A 16,996-nucleotide genomic window follows, 5' to 3' on the forward strand; every position below is an offset into this window, starting at 1 on the left:
CCCAATGTCCTCAATATCCTCAATGTCCCCAATCCCATTTTTCCCATTTTTCTCCCATTTTATCCCAGTGTCCCCAATGTTCTCCATCTTCTCAATGTCCTCTTGACCTTCTCAATGTCCCCAATGTCCCCAAATCCCATTTCCCTCAATTTTCCCTCAATTTTCACCCATTTTTCGCCCGTTTTTCACCCGTTTTTCGCCCGATTTTCACCGAATTTTCGCCGTTTCTCCCCGAAACCGTCGCCAGGCTCGACGGCGGAGCGCGTCTGCCTGGCGGGCGACAGCGCGGGGGGCAACCTGTGCCTGGGGGTGTCGCTGCGGGCGGTGGCGCTGGGCGTGTGCGTCCCCCAGGCCGTGCCGGCCGCCGGGGCCCCGACGGCGCCGCGATGTCACCCCCTGTCCCCAAATGTCCCCAAATCTCCCCAAAATGTCCTTAAATGGCCCCAAATGTCCTCGATGTCCCCAGTGTCTCCAGTCCCAAATTTTCCCAATTTTTCCCCATTTTGTCCCAATGTCCCCAATGAGCCTCAGTGTCCTCAAGTTCCTCAATGTCCCCAATGTCCCCAATCCCATTTTTTCCCAATTTTCCCCCATTTTTTCCCATTGTTCCCCATTTTTGCTCAATGTCCCAAATGCCCCCCATGTCCCCAATGTCCCCAATCCCATTTTTCCTATTTTTCTCCCATTTTTTCCCAATATCCCCAATGTCCCAAATGTCCCCAATGTCCCCAGTGTCCCCAATCCCATTTTTCCCATTTTTCCCATTTTTTCCCAATATCCCCAATACCTCCAATGTCCCCAAATCCCGTCAATGTCCCCAATGCCCCCAATGTCCTCAATCCCATTTTTTCCCATTTTTCCCATTTTTCTCCCATTTTTCCTCAATGTCCCCAATGTCCCCAACATCCCCAATGTCCCCAATGTCCCCAATGCCCCTAATGTCCCCAATCCCATTTTTCCCATTTTTCTCCCATTTTTTCCCAATGTCCCCAATACCTCCAATGTCCCCAAATCCCATCAATGTCCCCAATGTCCCCAATCCCATTTTTTCCCAATTTTCCCCCAGTTTTTCCCATTGTTCCCCATTTTTGCTCAGTGTTCCCAATGTCCCCAATGTCCTCAAGGTTCTCAATGTCCTCAATGTCCCCAATCCCATTTTTCCCATTTTTCTCCCATTTTATCCCAGTGTCCCCAATGTTCTCCATCTTCTCAATGTCCTCTTGACCTTCTCAATGTCCCCAATGTCCCCAAATCCCATTTCCCCCAATTTTCCCCCAATTTTCCCCCGATTTTCACCCATTTTTCGCCCGTTTTTCGCCCGATTTTCACCGAATTTTCGCCGTTTCTCCCCGAAACCGTCGCCAGGCTCGACGGCGGAGCGCGTCTGCCTGGCGGGCGACAGCGCGGGGGGCAACCTGTGCCTGGGGGTGTCGCTGCGGGCGGTGGCGCTGGGCGTGCGCGTCCCCCAGGCCGTGCCGGCCGCCGGGGCCCCGACGGCGCCGCGATGTCACCCCCTGTCCCCAAATGTCCCCAAATCTCCCCAAAATGTCCTTAAATGGCCCCAAATGTCCCCAAAGTCCCCAGTGTCTCCAGTCCCAAATTTTCCCAATTTTTCCCCATTTTATCCCAATGTCCCCAGTGAGCCTCAGTGTCCTCAATGTCCCCAATGTCCCCAATGTCCCCAATCCCATTTTTCCCAATTTCTCCCGTTTTTTCCCATTGTTCCCCATTTTTGCTCAATGTCCCCAATGTCCCCAATGCCGCCAATGTCCTCAATCCCATTTTTTCCCATTTTTCCCATTTTTCTCCCATTTTTCCTCAATGTCCCCAATGTCCTCAATGCCCCCAATGTCCCCAGTGTCCCCAATCCCATTTTTCCCAATTTTCCCCCACTTTTTCCCATTGTTCCCCATTTTTGCTCAGTGTTCCCAATGTCCCCAATGTGCTCAAGGTTCTCAATGTCCCCAATGTCCCCAATCCCATTTTTCCCATTTTTCTCCCATTTTTTCCCAATATCCCCAATGTCTCCAATGTGCTCAAGGTTCTCAATGTCCCCAATGTCCCCAATGTCCCCAAATCCCATTTCCCCCAATTTTCACCCGTTTTTCGCCCGATTTTCACCCATTTTTCACCCGTTTTTCGCCCGATTTTCACCGAATTTTCGCCGTTTCTCCCCGAAACCGTCGCCAGGCTCGACGGCGGAGCGCGTCTGCCTGGCGGGCGACAGCGCGGGGGGCAACCTGTGCCTGGGGGTGTCGCTGCGGGCGGTGGCGCTGGGCGTGCGCGTCCCCCAGGCCGTGCCGGCCGCCGGGGCCCCGACGGCGCCGCGATGTCACTCCCTGTCCCCAAATGTCCCCAAATCTCCCCAAAATGTCCTTAAATGGCCCCAAATGTCCTCGATGTCCCCAGTGTCTCCAGTCCCAAATTTTCCCAATTTTTCCCCATTTTGTCCCAATGTCCCCAATGAGCCTCAGTGTCCTCAATGTCCCCAATGCCGCCAATGTCCTCAATCCCGTTTTTTCCCATTTTTCCTATTTTTCTCCCATTTTTCCTCAATGTCCCCAATGTCCTCAATGCCCCCAATGTCCCCAGTGTCCCCAGTCCCATTTTTCCCATTTTTCTCCCATTTTTTCCCAATGTCCCCAATACCTCCAATGTCCCCAAATCCCATCAATGTCCCCAATGCCCCCAATGTCCCCAGTCCCATTTTTCCCATTTTTCTCCCATTTTTTCCCAACGTCCCCAATGTATCCAATGTGCTCAAGGTTCTCAATGTCCCCAATGTCCCCAATCCCATTTTTCTCATTTTTCTCCCATTTTATCCCAATGTCCCCAATGTCCCCAATGTCTCCAATGTCCCCAATCCCATTTTTCCCATTTTTCTCCCATTTTTTCCCAATATCCCCAATGTCCCCAGTGTGCTCAAGGTTCTCAATGTCCCCAATGTCTCCAATGTCCCCAAATCCCATTTCCCTCAATTTTCCCCCAATTTTCACCCGATTTTCACCCGTTTTTCGCCCGATTTTCACCGAATTTTCGCCGTTTCTCCCCGAAACCGTCGCCAGGCTCGACGGCGGAGCGCGTCTGCCTGGCGGGCGACAGCGCGGGGGGCAACCTGTGCCTGGGGGTGTCGCTGCGGGCGGTGGCGCTGGGCGTGCGCGTCCCCCAGGCCGTGCTGGCCGCCTACCCGGTGACGCTGGTGCAGGCGGCGGCGTCGCCCTCGCGCCTCCTGACCCTGCTGGACCCTCTGCTGCCCCTGGGCGTGCTGTGCCAGTGCCTGGGCGCCTACGCAGGTTTGGGGACGTTGGGGACATTGGGGACATTGGGGACATTGGGAAAAAATGAGGGAAAAAATGGGGAAAATGGAATTGCGGACATTGGGGACATTGGGGACATTGGGGGAGTTGGGGACATTGGGGGGGTTGGGGACATTGGGAAAAAATGGGAGAAAAATGGGAAAAATGGGACTGGGGACGTTGGGGACATTGGGGACATTGAGGGGCTTGGGGACATTGGGGACGTTGGGGACATTGGGGACATTGGGGACACTGGGGGGGTTGGGGACATTGGAAAAAATGGGAGAAAAATGGGAAAAATGGGATTGGGGACGTTGGGGACATTGGGGAAAAATGGGGGAAAAAATGGGGAAATGGGATTTGGGACATTGGGGACATTGGGGATATTGGGAAAAAATGGGGGGAAATTGGAAAAAATGGGATTGGGGACACTGGGGACATTTGGGACGTTGGGGACATTGGGGACGTTGGGGACATTGGGGACATTGAGGGGCTTGGGGACATTGGGGACACTGGGAAAAAATGAGAGAAAAATGGGGAAAATGGGATTGGGGACATTGGGGACATTGACAGGATTTGGGGACATTGGAGGTATTGGGGATATTGGGAAAAAATGGGGGGAAAATGGAAAAAATGGGATTGGGGACATTGGGACATTGGGGACATTGGGAAAAAATGAGGGAAAAAATGGGGAAAATGGGATTGGGGACATTGGGGATATTGGGGACATTGGGGGGGTTGGGGACGTTGGGAAAAAATGGGAGAAAAATGGGAAAAATGGGATTGGGGACATTGGGGACATTGGGGACATTGGGAAAAAATGGGAGAAAAATGGGAAAATTGGGACTGGGGACATTGGGGACATTGGGGACATTGAGGGGCTTGGGGACATTGGGGACGTTGGGGACATTGGGGACACTGGGGGGGATTGGGGACATTGGGAAACAATGGGAGAAAAATGGGGAAAATGGGATTGGGGACATTGGGGACACTGGGGACATGGGGGACATTGGGAAAAAATGAGAGAAAAATGGGAAAAATGGGATTGGGGACATTGGGGACATTGAGGACATTGGGAACGTTGGGGAAAAATGGGAGAAAAATGGGGAAAATGGGATTTGGGACATTGGGGACATTGATGGGATTAGGGGACATTGGAGGTATTGGGGATATTGGGAAAAAATGGGGGAAAAATGGAAAAAATTGGACTGGGGACATTGGGGACATTTGGGACATTGAGGAAAAATGGGAGAAAAATGTGAAAAATGGGATTGGGGACATTGGGGATATTGACAGGATTTGGGGACATTGGAGGTATTGGGGATATTGGGAAAAAATGGGGGAAAAATGGGAAAAATGGGACTGGGGACATTGGGGACATTGGGAAAAAATGGGGGAAAAAATGGGGGAAAAATGGGGGAAAAATGGGGAAAATGGGATTGGGGACATTGGGGACATTGGGGACATTGGGGACGTTGGGGATATTGGGGACATTGGGAAAAAATGGGAGAAAAATGGGAAAAATGGGACTGGGGACATTGGGGACATTGGGGACATTGGGGACGTTGGGGATATTGGGGACATTGGGAAAAAATGGGAGAAAAATGGGAAAAATGGGACTGGGGACATTGGGGACATTGGGGAAAAATGGGGGAAAAAATGGGGAAATGGGATTTGGGACATTGGGGATATTGGGGATATTGGGAAAAAATGGGGGGAAATTGGAAAAAATGGGATTGGGGACATTGGGGACATTTGGGACGTTGGGGACATTGGGGACATTGGGGATGTTGGGGACATTGGGGACATTGAGGGGCTTGGGGACATTGGGGACATTGGGAAAAAATGGGAGAAAAATGGGGAAAATGGGATTGGGGACACTTGGGACATTGGGGACATTGAGGACATTGGGAAAAAATGGGAGAAAAATGGGAAAATTGGGACTGGGGACATTGGGGACATTGGGGACATTGGGGACATTGGGGACATTGGGAAAAAATGGGAGAAAAATGGGGAAAATGGGATTGGGGACATTGGGGACATTGAGGGGCTTGGGGACATTGGGGAAAAATCGGGGGACAATGGAAAAATTGTGTGAAATTCGAAAAAATGGGATTTGGGACATTGGGGACATTGGGAAAAAATGGGGAAAAAATGGGGGAAAAAATGGGGGAAAAAATGGGGAAAATGGGATTGGGGACATTGGGGACATTGATGGGATTTGGGGATATTGAGGGGCATTGGGGACATTGGGAAAAAATGGGAGAAAAATGGGAAAAATGGGATTGGGGGCATTGGGGATATTGGGGACATTGAGAGGCTTGGGGACATTGGGGAACAATGGGAAAAAATGGGGGAAAAAATGGGGAAAATGGGATTTGGGACATTGGGGACATTGGGAAAAAATGGGAGAAAAATGGGAAAAAAAATGGGAAAAATGGGACTGGGGACATTGGGGATATTGACAAGATTTGTGGACATTGGAGGTATTGGGGATATTGGGAAAAAATGGGGGGAAAATGGAAAAAATGGGATTGGGGACATTGGGGACATTTATGACATTGGGGACATCAGGGACATTGGGAAAAAATGGGGGAAAAATGGGAAAAAATGAGATTGGGGACATTGGGGACATTTGAGACAATTTTGGGATAATTTGGGGCTGATTTTAAGATAATTTGGAGATAATTCTGGGCTAATTTTGGGCTGATTTTAGGACAATTTTGGGATAATTCTGGGAAATTTTTGGGATAATTCTGGGATAATTTTGGGCTGATTTTAGGATAATTTTGGGATAATTCTGGGAAATTTTTGGGATAATTCTGGGATAATTTTGGGCTGATTTTAGGACAATTTTGGGCTGACTTTGGGGCAATCCGGGCTGATTTTTGGGGCGATTTCGGGCGATTTCGGTGACGTTTTTTCCCTCCCCAGGGACGCTGGGGGAGGGGTCTCGCTCCCCTCCCCCCTCCGGCCCCCCCGTGGGGGAGGGGCTGATCCTGAGGGGGCTGCGGGGGGGGGCGGCCTGGCTGGGGGGGCTCCTGCGGGGGAGACCCCCCCCCAAAACAGGTGAGGGGTCCCCAAATTTGGGGAGGGGTCCCTAAATTCGGGGAGGGGTCCCTAAATTTGGGGAGGGGTCCCTAAACTTGGGGGGTTTCCTAAAATTGGGGAGGGGTCTTAAAAAATGGGGAGGGGTCCCTAAATTTGGGGAGGGGTCCCTAAATTTGGGGGGGGTTCCTAAAATTTGGGGAGGGGTCTTAAAAAAAGGGGAGGGGTCTTAAAATTTGGGGGGGTTTCAAAATTGGGGAGGGGTCCCTAAATTTGGAGGGGGTTCCTAAAATTGGGGAGGGGTCTTAAAAAAAGGGGAGGGGTCTCAAAATTGGGGGAGGGGTCGCAAAATTTGGGGAGGGGGGTGCCAAAATTGGGGGAGGGGTCCCTAAATTTTGGGGGGTTCCCTAAATTTGGGGAGGGGTCCTAAAAAAAGGGGAGGGGTCTCAAAATTGGGGGAGGGGTCCCAAAATTGGGGGAGGGGTCCCTAAATTTGGGGGGGGGTCCTAAATTTGGGGAGGGGTCTTAAAAAATGGGGAGGGGTCCCAGAATTGGGGAAGGGGTCCCTAAATTTGGGGAGGGGTCCCTACATTTTGAGGGGGGGTTCCTAAATTTGGGGAGGGGTCTTAAAAAATGGGGAGGGGTCCCAAAATTGGGGGAGGGGTCCCTAAATTTTGGGGGGGTTCCTAAATTTGGGGGGGGTTTCTAAAAAAAGGGGAGGGGTCTTAAAATTTGGGGGGGTTTCAAAATTGGGGAGGGGTCCCTAAATTTGGAGGGGGTTCCTAAAATTGGGGAGGGGTCTTAAAAAAAGGGGAGGGGTCTCAAAATTGGGGGAGGGGTCGCAAAATTTGGGGAGGGGTCCCAAAATTTGGGGGGGGTTTCTAAATTTGGGAAGGGGTCTTAAAAAATGGAGAGGGGTCTCAAAATTGGGGGAGGGGTCCCTAAATTTGGGAGGGGTTCCTAAATTTGGGGAGGGGTCTTAAAAAATGGGGAGGGGTCCCAGAATTGGGGAAGGGGTCCCTAAATTTGGGGAGGGGTCCCAGAATTTGGGGAGGGGTCCCAAAATTTGGGAAGGGGTCCCTACATTTTGAGGGGGGGTTCCTAAATTTGGGGAGGGGTCTTAAAAAATGGGGAGGGGTCTCAAAATTGGGGGAGGGGTCCCTAAATTTGGGGAGGGCTCCCAGAATTTGGGGAGGGGTCCCAAAATTTGGGGAGGGGTCCCCAAATTCGGGGAGGGGTCCCTAAACTTGGGGGGGGTTCCAAAAATTGGGGAGGGGTCTTAAAAAATGGGGAGGGGTCCCTAAATTTGGGGAGGGGTCCCAAAATTTGGGAAGGGGTCCCTACATTTTGAGGGGGGGTTCCTAAATTTGGGGAAGGGTCTTAAAAAATGGGGAGGGGTCCCAGAATTGGGGAAGGGGTCCCTAAATTTGGGGAGGGGTCCCTAAATTTGGGGAGGGGTCTTAAAAAATGGGGAGGGGTCCCAGAATTGGGGAACGGGTCCCTAAATTTGGGGAGGGGTCCCAACATTTGGGGAGGGGTCCCTAAATTTTGGGGGGGTTCCTAAATTTGGGGAGGGGTCTTAAAAAAAGGGGAGGGGTCTCAAAATTCGGGGAGGGGTCTTAAAATTTGGGGTGGGTTCAAAATTAGGGAGGGGGTCTCAAAATTTGGGGAGGGGTCCCCAAATGTTGGGATTTTTTGGGCTGGATTTTCCTTCGATTTCCGGCCAATTTTGGGATTTTTTTGGCTGGATTTTCCTTCCATTTCCGGCCAATTTTGGGATTTTTTGGCTGGATTTTCCTTCCATTTCCGGCCAATTTTGGGATTTTTTGGGCTGGATTTTCCTTCCATTTCCGGCCAATTTTGGGATTTTTTGGGCTGGATTTTCCTTCGATTTCCGGCCAATTTTGGGATTTTTTGGGCTGGATTTTCCTTCGATTTCCGGCCAATTTTGGGATTTTTTGGCTGGATTTTGCGGCCGATTTCGAGGACAATTTTTGGGCCGTTTTTTTGCCGTTTTAAAGACGATTTTCGGGATTTTTTGGGGCCGTTTTTTGCCATTTTTAACTCGTTTTTTCTTCCAGAACCGGCTCCGAACTCGGACGGGAGCGACCCCGAGGATTCCCTCGAGGACCCCCCCAAATTTTTGGGGTATCCCGAAGGATTTCGACCCCTGCGGACCGCGGGACCGCCGGCGATTTTTGGGAAAATCCCCCCAAAACCCCCCCGGGACCCCTTCATGTCCCCCCTGCTGGCGCCGGATTCGTTGCTGGGGGGACTCCCCCCCATCCACCTGGTGGTGAGGACCCCTCCCCAAAAATTCCCAAAATTCCCTCAAAAATCGTGAATTACAAAAAAAAAACCACCCCGAAAAAATCCGGGGTTTAGGGAAAAAAAAAAGGGGGAAAAAATGTGAATTTAGGCAAAAAATCGACAAGAATTCACACGAAAATAATGAAATTTTTCCCAAGAAGTAATACAAAAAATTCCCCAAAAAATCCTGAATTTCCTCCCCCAAAAAAACACCCCGAAAAAATCTGGGATTTAGGGAAAAAAAAGAGAGAAATAAATGTGAATTTAGGCAAAAAATTGACAGAAATTCACATGAAAATAATCCCAAAATTTCCCCCAAAAATTCGCAAAATTCCCCAAAAAATTGAAGCAAAAATCACAAATTTTCCCAAAAATAAAAAAAAAAAACCACCCCGAAAAAGTCCCAGATTTAGGGAAAAAAAAAGGGAGAAAAAAAATAGTGAATTTAGGCAAAAAATTGACAAAAATTTACACAAAAATAATGAAATTTCCAACTAAAAAAATTCTCGAAATTGCCCAAAAATCCCAAATTTCTCAAAGAAAAAAAAAAAAAGCCTGAAAAAACCCGGGATTTAGGAAAAAAAAAAAGGGAGGAAAAAAAAGTGAATTTAGGGAAAAAATCAACAAAAATTCACATGGAAATAATGAAATTTTGCACCAAATCTCCCTCAAAATTCCCCCCAAAATCCCCTTTAAAATCCACCAAAATCCCCCTTAAAAACACCTAAAAAACCCCTAAAATTACCCAAAAATTGCCCAAAATCCCCCAAAATCCCCCAAATTCACCCCAAATCCCCCCAAAATCAACTCCAAGGACCCCAAATCTCCCAAAAAATCCACTCAAAATCCCCCCTAAAACCTCCCAGAATTGCCCAAAATCCCCCTTTAAAACACCCAAAACCCCCCCAAATTGCCCAAAATCCCCAAAATTCACCCCAAAATCCCCAAAATTCACCCCAAAATCCCCAAAATTCACCCCAAAATCCCATTCCAACCCCCCAAGTCCTCCCCTGAACCTCCAAAAATCCCCCAAAATCCCCTTTAAGTCCCCCAAAATTCCCCTCCAAATCTCCCCTAAACCTGCAAAAATTGCCCAAAAAGCCCCCTTTAAAACACCCAAAACCCCCCAAATTTTCCCAAAATCCCCAAATTTCACCCCAAAACCCCAATTTTCCCCCCCAGGCCTGCGCCCTGGACCCCATGCTGGATGACTCGGTGCCCCCAAAACCCCCAAAAATCCCCCCAAAACCCCCAAACACCCCCCCAATACCACCTTTAAATCACCTAAAACCTCTCTAAAACCCCCCAAATTTTCCCAAAATCCCCGAATTTCACCCCAAAACCCCCATTTCCCCCCCCAGGCCTGCGGCCTGGACCCCATGCTGGACGACTCGGTGGCCCCAAAACCACAACAAATCCCCCCAAAACCCCCCAAAATCCCCCTTTAAATCACCCAAAACCCCCCCAAAACCCCCCAAATTTGCCCAAAATCCCCGAAATTCACCCCAAAACCCCCATTTGTCCCCCCCAGGCCTGTGCCCTGGACCCCATGCTGGATGACTCGGTGGCCCCAAAATCCCAAACCCCCCCCCAAAATCCCCCTTTAAATCACCCAAACCTCCCCCAAAATCACCTAAAATCCCCCCAAAACCCCCCAAATTTTCCCAAAATCCCCGAATTTCACCCCAAAACCCCCATTTGTCCCCCGCAGGCCTGCGCCCTGGACCCCATGCTGGACGATTTGGTGCCCCCAAAACCCCAACAAACCCCCCCGAAACCCCCAAAATCCCCCCAATACCACCTTTAAATCACCTCAAACCCCCCCAAAACCCCCCAAATTTTCCCAAAATCCCCAAATTTCACCCCAAAACCCCCATTTTCCCCCCCAGGCCTGCGCCCTGGACCACATGCTGGACGATTCAGTGGCCCCAAACCCCCTCAAATCCCCCCCCAAAATCCCCCTTTAAATCCCCTAAAACCCCCCCAAAATCACCCAAAACCCCCCCAAAACCCCCCAAATTTTCCCAAAATCCCCGAATTTCACCCCAAAACCCCCATTTCCCCCCCAGGCCTGCACCCTGGACCCCATGCTGGACGACTCGGTGGCCCCAAAACCACAACAAATCCCCCCAAAACCCCCCAAAATCCCCCTTTAAATCACCCAAAACCCCCCCAAAATCACCCAAAATTGCCCAAAATCCCCGAATTTCACCCCAAAACCCCCATTTTCCCCCCCAGGCCTGCGCCCTGCACCCCATGCTGGACGATTTGGTGCCCCCAAAACCCTCCTGAAAACCCTTTTTTCCCCCCAAGAACCCCCCCAAAATCACCCAAAACCCCCCCAAAACCCCCCAAATTTTCCCAAAATCCCCGAATTTCACCCCAAAACCTCTTTCCCCCCCCAGGCCTGTGCCCTGGACCCCATGCTGGACGACTCGGTGGCCCCAAACCCCCAAAACCCCCCCCCAAATCTCCCTTTAAATCACCTAAAACCCCCTCAAAATCACCTAAAACCCCCCCAAAATTACCAAAATTTTCCCAAAATCCCCGAATTTCACCCCAAAACCCCCATTTCCCCCCCCAGGCCTGCGGCCTGGACCCCATGCTGGACGACTCGGTGGCCCCAAACCCCCAAACACCCCCCCAACATACCCCCTTAAATCACCCAAAACCCCCCCAAAATCACCCAAAACCCCCCCAAAACCCCCCAAATTTGCCCAAAATCCCCGAATTTCACCCCAAAACCCCCATTTCCCCCCCAGGCCTGCGCCCTGGACCCCATGCTGGACGACTCGGTGGCGCTGGCGCGCCGCCTGCGCGCCCTTGGGCGCCCGGTGTCGCTGCGGGTGGTCCCGGGGGTCCCGCACGGTTTCCTCAGCCTGGCCCCCCTCAGCCCCGAGTGCCGCCGGGCCGGGGGGCTCTGCGCCCAGATCCTGCGCCAGGCCCTGCAGCCCCCTCCCCAAATCCGCAGGGAGAGCCTGGGGGGGCTCGGCACCCCCGATCTGGCGAATTTGGGGGCGGGGGGCTCCGGGAGGGAGAGTTTGGGGGGGTTTGGGGGGTCCCGCAGGGAGAGTTTGGCTTTAACGGGGACGAATTTTGGGGCTGGGGGCTCCAGGAGGGAGAGTTTGGGGGGGTTTGGGGGGTCCCGCAGGGAGAGTTTGGCTTTAACGGGGGTGAATTTGGGGGCGGGGGGCTCCACTTTGGGGGTCCCGGGGGTCTCCAGGAGGGAGAGTTTGGTGAATATTGGGGCTGGGGTCTCCAGGAGGGAGAGTTTAGCGAATTTTGGGGCTGGGGGCTCCACTTTGGGGGTCCCGGGGGTCTCCAGGAGGGAGAGTTTGGCGAATTTTGGGGCTGGGGTCTCCAGTTTGGGGGGTTTGGGGATCCCAGGTGGGTCCAGGAGGGAGAGTTTGGTGAATTTGGGGTCTGGGGTCTCCAGGAGGGAGAGTTTGGGGGGGTTTGGGGGGTCCAGGAGGGAAAGTTTGGCTTTAACGGGGATGAATTTGGGGTCTGGGGTCTCCAGGAGGGAGAGTTTGGCTTTAACGGGGGGGAATTTTGGGGCTGGGGTCTCCAGGAGGGAGAGTTTGGGGGGGTTTGGGGGGTCCCGCAGGGAGAGTTTGGCGAATTTGGGGTCTGGGGTCTCCACTTTGGGGGTGCCAGGGGTCTCCAGGAGGGAGAGTTTGGTGAATATTGGGGCTGGGGTCTCCAGGAGGGAGAGTTTGGCGAATTTGGGGTCTGGGGTCTCCAGGAGGGAGAGTTTAGCGAATTTTGGGGCTGGGGGCTCCAGTTTGGGGGGGTTTGGGGGGTCCCGCAGGGAGAGTTTGGTGAATTTTGGGTCTGGGGTCTCCAGGAGGGAAAGTTTGGCTTTAACGGGGACGAATTTTGGGTCTGGGGTCTCCAGTTTGGGGGTCCCAGGTGGGTCCAGGAGGGAAAGTTTGGCGAATTTTGGGTCTGGGGGCTCCAGTTTGGGGAGTTTTGGGGGGTCCAGGAGGGAAAATTTGGCTTTAACGGGGACGAATTTTGGGTCTGGGGGCTCCAGGAGGGAGAGTTTGGCAAATTTGGGGTCTGGGGGCTCCAATTTTGGGTCTGGGGGCTCCAGTTTGGGGGTTTTGGGGGGTTCCAGGAGGGAGAGTTTGGCAAATTTTGGGTCTGGGGGCTCCAATTTGGGGAGTTTTGGGGGGTCCAGGAGGGAAAATTTGGGGTCTGGGGTCCCCAGGAGGGAAAATTTGGGGGTCCCAGAAAAGGAAAATTCGGGGACCCCCCGACCCCAAAATTTGGGGGATTTTGGGGGGTCCCAAAACCGAAATTTGGGGGATTTTGGGGGGTCCCAAAGAGAAAATTTGGGGGATTCTGGGGGGTCCCAAAGCCCAAATTTGGGGACCCCCAGACCCCAAAATTTGGGGGATTTTGGGGGGTCCCAGGGTGGAAATTTGGGTGATTTTGGGGGGTCCGGGACCCAAAATTTGGGGACCCCCAGACCCCAAAATTTGGGGGATTTTGGGGGGTCCGGGACCCAAAATTTGGGGACCCCCCGACCCCAAAATTTGGAGGATTTTGGGGGGTCCCAGGGTGGAAATTTGGGGGATTTTGGGGGGTCCCAGGGTGGAAATTTGGGGGATTTTGGGGGGTCAGGGACCCAAAATTTGGGTGATTTTGGGGGGTCTCAAAGCCCAAATTTGGGGACCCCCCGACCCCAAAATTTGGGTGATTTTGGGGGGTCCCAAAACCGAAATTTGGGTGATTTTGGGGGGTCCCAAAGCCCAAATTTGGGGACCCCCCGACCCCAAAATTTGGGGGATTTTGGGGGGTCCGGGACCCAAAATTTGGGGGATTTTGGGGGGTTCCAAAGCCCAAATTCGGGGACCCCCAGACCCCAAAATTTGGGGGATTTTGGGACCCCCCGACCCCCAAATTTGGGGGATTTTGGGACCCCCCGACCCCCAAATTTGGGGGATTTTGGGACCCCCCGACCCCCAAATTTGGGGGGCCCCGCCCCCCCCCGCTCCCCGCCCCCCCCGCGCCGCCCCAGCGGGGTGGGCTCGTGAGGCCCCGCCCCTAATTAACCCTAATTAACGCCTCTAATTAGCGCCCCCCTGCCCCTCTTAACGCCCCTAATTAATCCCCTCCCCTAATTAAAGCTTCTAATTAAGGCCCCGCCCTTAATGAGCGCTCCCAAATGAAGCCCCGCCCACGAGTTCATGGCTTTAATTAAGCCCCGTGCCTTAATTGACGGCTTTAATTAAGGCTCCGCCCGTAATTAACAGCTTTCATTAACGCCCCTCCCCCTAAGAATGGATCTAATTAATCCCCTCCCCCAATTAAGCCCCCTCTCCTAATTAGCAACCCTTAATTAAGTCCCCGAAACCAAACCTTTAATTAAGATCGTGCACCAGATTAAGCTGCCTCCTCTAATTAAGCCCCTCCCCTAATTAAACACCTCTAATTAAGCCCCCTTCCCTAATTAAACATCCCTAATTAAGCTCCCTCCCCTAATTAAACACCCCTAATTAAGCCCCTCCCCTAATTAAACACCTCTAATTAAGCCCCCTTCCCTAATTAAACATCCCTAATTAAGCTCCCTCCCCTAATTAAACACCCCTAATTAAGCCCCCTCCCCTAATTAACCCCCCAATAAAGCCCCCTCCCTCAATTAAACCCCTTAATTAAGCCCCCTCCCCTAATTAACCCCTGCCCTAATTAATCCCCTCCTCTAATTAAATCCCTCCCCTAATTGACCCCCTCCCTCAATTAAACTGCCTAATGAAGATCCCTCCCCTAATTAAACCCCCTAATTAACATCCCCGCCCCTAATTAATGCACTAATTAACCCCTCTTCCCTAATTAACGGCGCTAATTAAACAAGCCACGCGGGGGGGGAGGGGCAGCAGCGTTTATTGGGGGGGGAGGGGAAGGACCCGGGACCCCCAAAATTAATAAAGATTTAATTAATTAATTAATTCATTAATTGAGTGGTCTGAGTTTTTGGCGCCGAAATTCCCCGAAATTCCCTAAAAATTTCCCCGAAATTTTCATCCCAAATACTCCAAAAATTTCCTGAAATTTCCCCAAAATTTCCCAAAAAATTCCCCAAAATTCCCCTAAAAATGACCCCAAATACTCCCAAAAAAATCCCCAAAATTTCCAAAAAATTCCCCCAAAATTCCAAAAAAATCCCCAAAAATTCACCCCAAATACTCCCAAAAAATTCCCCAAAATTTCTAAAAAATTTTCCAAAAAAATCAACTCAAATACACCCAAAAATTTCCCAAAAATTTCCCCCAAATGCTCCCCAAAAATCCCCAAAATTTCCAAAAAATTCCCCAAAATTTCACCCCAAATACTCCTCAAAATTTCCCCAAAATTCTCCCAAAAATTCCCTGAAATTTCCCAAAATTTCCCCTAAAGTCCCACAAAACTGTCCCAAAATTTCACCAAAATTCCCAATTTTCCCCAAAAAAAACCCCTAAAAATGCCCCAAATTCCCCCAAATTTCCCCAAAATTCCTCCAAATTTCCCCAAAAAAAGCCCCAAAATTCCCTAAAAATTCCCCCAAAATGCCCCAAAATTCCCTAAAAATTCCCCAAAAATGCCCCAAAATTCCCTAAAAATTCCCCAAAAATGTCCCAAAATTCCCTAAAAATTCCCCAAAAAAAGCCCCAAAATTCCCTAAAAATTCCCCAAAAAATGCCCCAAAATTCCCTAAAAATTCCCCCCAAAATTCCCCAAATTCCTCCCCGATCCCTTTTTGGGAGAATTCTGTTCTTTTTTGGGGCAATTTCGGCCCTTTTTGGGTTTTCTGATCCTTTTTTTGGGTAATTCTGGCTCTTTTTGGGACAATTTTACCCAATTTTGGCCGTTCTGATCCTTTTTGGGTTTTCTGATCCCAATTTTGGGACAGTTCCCCCCATTTTTGGGACATTTCAGCCTTTTGGGACAATCTCACCCATTTTTTGGGACGATTCCGGCCGTTTTTGGGTTTTGGATCCATTTTTGGGGCAATTCCTCCCATTTTTGGGATTTTGGATCCATTTTTGGGACATTTCAGCCCCTTTTTGGGACAATCCCACCCATTTTTTGGGAAAATTCCGGCCATTTTTGGGTTTTGGATCCATTTTTGGGACATTTTCTCCCATTTTTGGGGCAATTCCTCCCATTTTTGGGGTTTTGGATCCATTTTTGGGACAGTTCCTCCCATTTTTGGGGTTTTGGATCCATTTTTGGGACATTTCAGTCCCTTTTTGGGACAATCTCACCCATTTTTTGGGACGATTCCGACCATTTTTGGGGTTTTGGATCCATTTTTGGGACATTTTCGGGACATTTTCTCCCATTTTTGGGACATTTTCTTCCATTTTTGGGGCAATTCCTCCCATTTTTGGGATTTTGGATCCATTTTTGGGACAATTCCCCCCATTTTTGGGACAATCCCACCCATTTTTTGGGACGATTCCGGCCATTTTTGGGTTTTGGATCCATTTTTGGGACATTTTCTCCCATTTTTGGGATTTTGGATCCATTTTTGGGACATTTCAGCCTTTTGGGACAATCTCACCCATTTTTTGGGACGATTCCGGCCGTTTTTGGGTTTTGGATCCATTTTTGGGACAGTTCCTCCTATTTTTGGGGCAATTCCTCCCATTTTTGGGGTTTTGGATCCATTTTTGGGACATTTTCTCCCATTTTTGGGGCAATTCCTCCCATTTTTGGGGTTTTGGATCCATTTTTGGGACAGTTCCTCCCATTTTTGGGGTTTTGGATCCATTTTTGGGACATTTCAGTCCCTTTTTGGGACAATCTCACCCATTTTTTGGGACGATTCCGACCATTTTTGGGGTTTTGGATCCATTTTTGGGACATTTTCGGGACATTTTCTCCCATTTTTGGGACATTTTCTTCCATTTTTGGGGCAATTCCTCCCATTTTTGGGATTTTGGATCCATTTTTGGGACAATTCCCCCCATTTTTGGGACAATCCCACCCATTTTTTGGGACGATTCCGGCCATTTTTGGGTTTTGGATCCATTTTTGGGACATTTTCTCCCATTTTTGGGATTTTGGATCCATTTTTGGGACATTTCAGCCTTTTGGGACAATCTCACCCATTTTTTGGGACGATTCCGGCCGTTTTTGGGTTTTGGATCCATTTTTGGGACAGTTCCTCCTATTTTTGGGGCAATTCCTCCCATTTTTGGGGTTTTGGATCCATTTTTGGGACATTTTCTCCCATTTTTGGGGCAATTCCTCCCATTTTTGGGGTTTTGGATCCATTTTTGGGACAGTTCCTCCCATTTTTGGGATTTTGGATCCATTTTTGGGACATTTCAGCCCCTTTTTGGGACAATCTC

General features: G+C 50.3%; 1 protein-coding gene across 1 annotated transcript in view; it reads left to right on the forward strand.

The window, feature by feature from the left end:
* The window catches only part of LIPE (lipase E, hormone sensitive type), a 32,568-nt gene extending 18,674 nt beyond the window's left edge, over positions 1-13,894 (forward strand). The window contains exons 6-10 of the mRNA XM_085564529.1: positions 3,066-3,293; positions 6,231-6,365; positions 8,426-8,640; positions 11,417-13,008; positions 13,834-13,894. Coding sequence (XP_085420655.1) covers positions 3,066-3,293; positions 6,231-6,365; positions 8,426-8,640; positions 11,417-13,008; positions 13,834-13,894 — 2,231 coding nt within the window. The remainder of the gene's footprint in view (positions 1-3,065; positions 3,294-6,230; positions 6,366-8,425; positions 8,641-11,416; positions 13,009-13,833) is intronic.
* Positions 13,895-16,996: the final 3,102 nt, after the last annotated feature.

This window comes from Lonchura striata, chromosome 33 (assembly GCF_050655825.1).
Source record: "Lonchura striata isolate lonStrDom1 chromosome 33, ASM5065582v1, whole genome shotgun sequence".
Classification (NCBI taxonomy): Eukaryota; Metazoa; Chordata; class Aves; order Passeriformes; family Estrildidae; genus Lonchura; species Lonchura striata.